Source organism: Trachymyrmex septentrionalis, unplaced genomic scaffold, assembly GCF_001594115.1.
Source record: "Trachymyrmex septentrionalis isolate Tsep2-gDNA-1 unplaced genomic scaffold, Tsep1.0 scaffold13, whole genome shotgun sequence".
In the NCBI taxonomy this organism is placed as follows: domain Eukaryota; kingdom Metazoa; phylum Arthropoda; class Insecta; order Hymenoptera; family Formicidae; genus Trachymyrmex; species Trachymyrmex septentrionalis.
In genome coordinates, this window is record NW_017304438.1 from 4,206,264 (window position 1) to 4,208,098 (window position 1,835).

General features: G+C 29.0%; 2 protein-coding genes across 2 annotated transcripts in view; both read right to left on the reverse strand.

Moving 5' to 3' along the window:
* The window catches only part of LOC108756896 (feline leukemia virus subgroup C receptor-related protein 2-like), an 8,673-nt gene that overhangs the window by 794 nt on the left and 6,044 nt on the right, over positions 1 to 1,835 (reverse strand). The gene's annotated exons all lie outside the window — the stretch shown is intronic.
* Positions 1 to 1,835, reverse strand: part of LOC108756898 (feline leukemia virus subgroup C receptor-related protein 2-like) — a 3,222-nt gene that overhangs the window by 786 nt on the left and 601 nt on the right. The window contains 3 exon segments of the mRNA XM_018501053.1: positions 140 to 250; positions 393 to 496; positions 660 to 971. Coding sequence (XP_018356555.1) covers positions 140 to 250; positions 393 to 496; positions 660 to 971 — 527 coding nt within the window.

The following is a 1,835-nucleotide window of genomic DNA, read 5'->3' on the forward strand; positions in this document are numbered from 1 at the left end:
ATATATTAAAAAAAAGACGTTAAACGTTAATAAAACAGTGAGAGCAACAATTACGTTTTACTAAATTGTTAAAAGATACAATACATTTTTAAAACATTAATATTTTTAATATAGTCATAAATATGAATGTCAATATTACCCTAAGAACATCGCCATCACGTATACCATCCATTTTATACCCATGCAAATACACACCGCGAATATTATTTGACCACAAAATAAAAGAAAATATACAGTCATGGCAGTTTGTCTGAAAATTGAAAATATGAATCATTGCCAATGTTTGCGCATAATTTAGGATAAAATAAATTTAAATTAAATTGGGAAATAATTTGGAAAAATTAAATTTAAATTTAAATTTAAATTTTTTGACACAATTGTATTTTTCTTACTTGTACTTATGCGTTTTATCAAGGATGATACCAAAACTAACAGAACCGGTCATGCCGGTAAGAATTATGGCTAAGCCAATTCTACCTACATCTTCTTCTCCATTCTAAAACACATTTAGTATCATACACATATATCTTGCTTTTAGATACGTACAAAAATATATAAATATGTATTTAGATATTGTTGATATCAATTTATAAATATTTTTTTAAATTTCTCTTTTTTAAATAATGTTTAATCTGCCGTATTGAGATTCATTTGCTCACCTCAAAGTGTGTCAGGAATATCTGATTGAGTAATGTAGATATGACACTGAACACGGCGCTATTCAAACCATAGGAATTACAGAGCATAATGAAGTTTTTGTTTCTGTAGAGCCTTTTAATCGGGTCCATGAATTTCTCTCTTTTCTTCGTTCGATTCATTTTTTGCAATGCCCGCGTTTCGCTCGGCGGTAATTTCGATTCGTTCTGAAATACTAGTACGTAAGCACAGTGAGAAGATTAAAACGTGATAATCTTTCTAGGATGTGAGGGATCTTTAATTATTTCGTGGTTTATTGTTCTTCTTCGTCTTCTCTTCTGCTTGTGTGTGTAGTTACCCAGTGAACACAAAGTTACATGTAACGTACCTGCTAGATATAATTCCCACTCCACAATATAACTGTAATGTAACACGCGTCTATTATATTACAGTTATATTATTGAGTAGAAAATTACATTTAATAGATACGTTACATGTAACTTGTGTTCACTGCGTAGCTGTGAAAAATAAAAATAAAAACTTGGATAAAGAGAACGAAACCTAAAATGGTCATTAGCTCTATTAGAAAATTTAAGTACGTTAACAATTTGATAGATATATTGAAGAGAAAGACAGTTTTTTTTTTAAATTAATATTTATAAGATATTGCTTCGATTTAATATCACTCATAAATGATTGTCTAAAAGACACATTCAAAAATCTCATTTACCAAAGTTAACATTGCATACATAAAAATATAAATTTTATATTAATATGTGCAATACAAATATATAATTTTGATTTTTTATTATTTTATTAAATTAAAAATTGATTTTCCATGTGTGGAAGATTATAAAGAAATTAGGAAAACATTTTTGTATTAAACACATTGAAATCAGCGCCTTATAGATCACAGTAAGATGTTGAACTACTGATTTAATATACATTCAATAAAATTGAAAGTATATAATTAATTTTTCAGACATAAATTGAGAGCCGATGAAATTATCGGATTCACACAATAAATCTGAAATTAATAAATCCCCCCAAATTCTTCCCAATCTTAAAAACTGTAATAATTTTATTGCGAAAAAATATTGCCTCGGCCGGGAGTCGAACCCGGATCTCTTGCATTCCGTGCGAGCGTCCTGAGCCTTTAGACTACCGAGACCTTAGCAACACTCTTCGCAATAATCGAC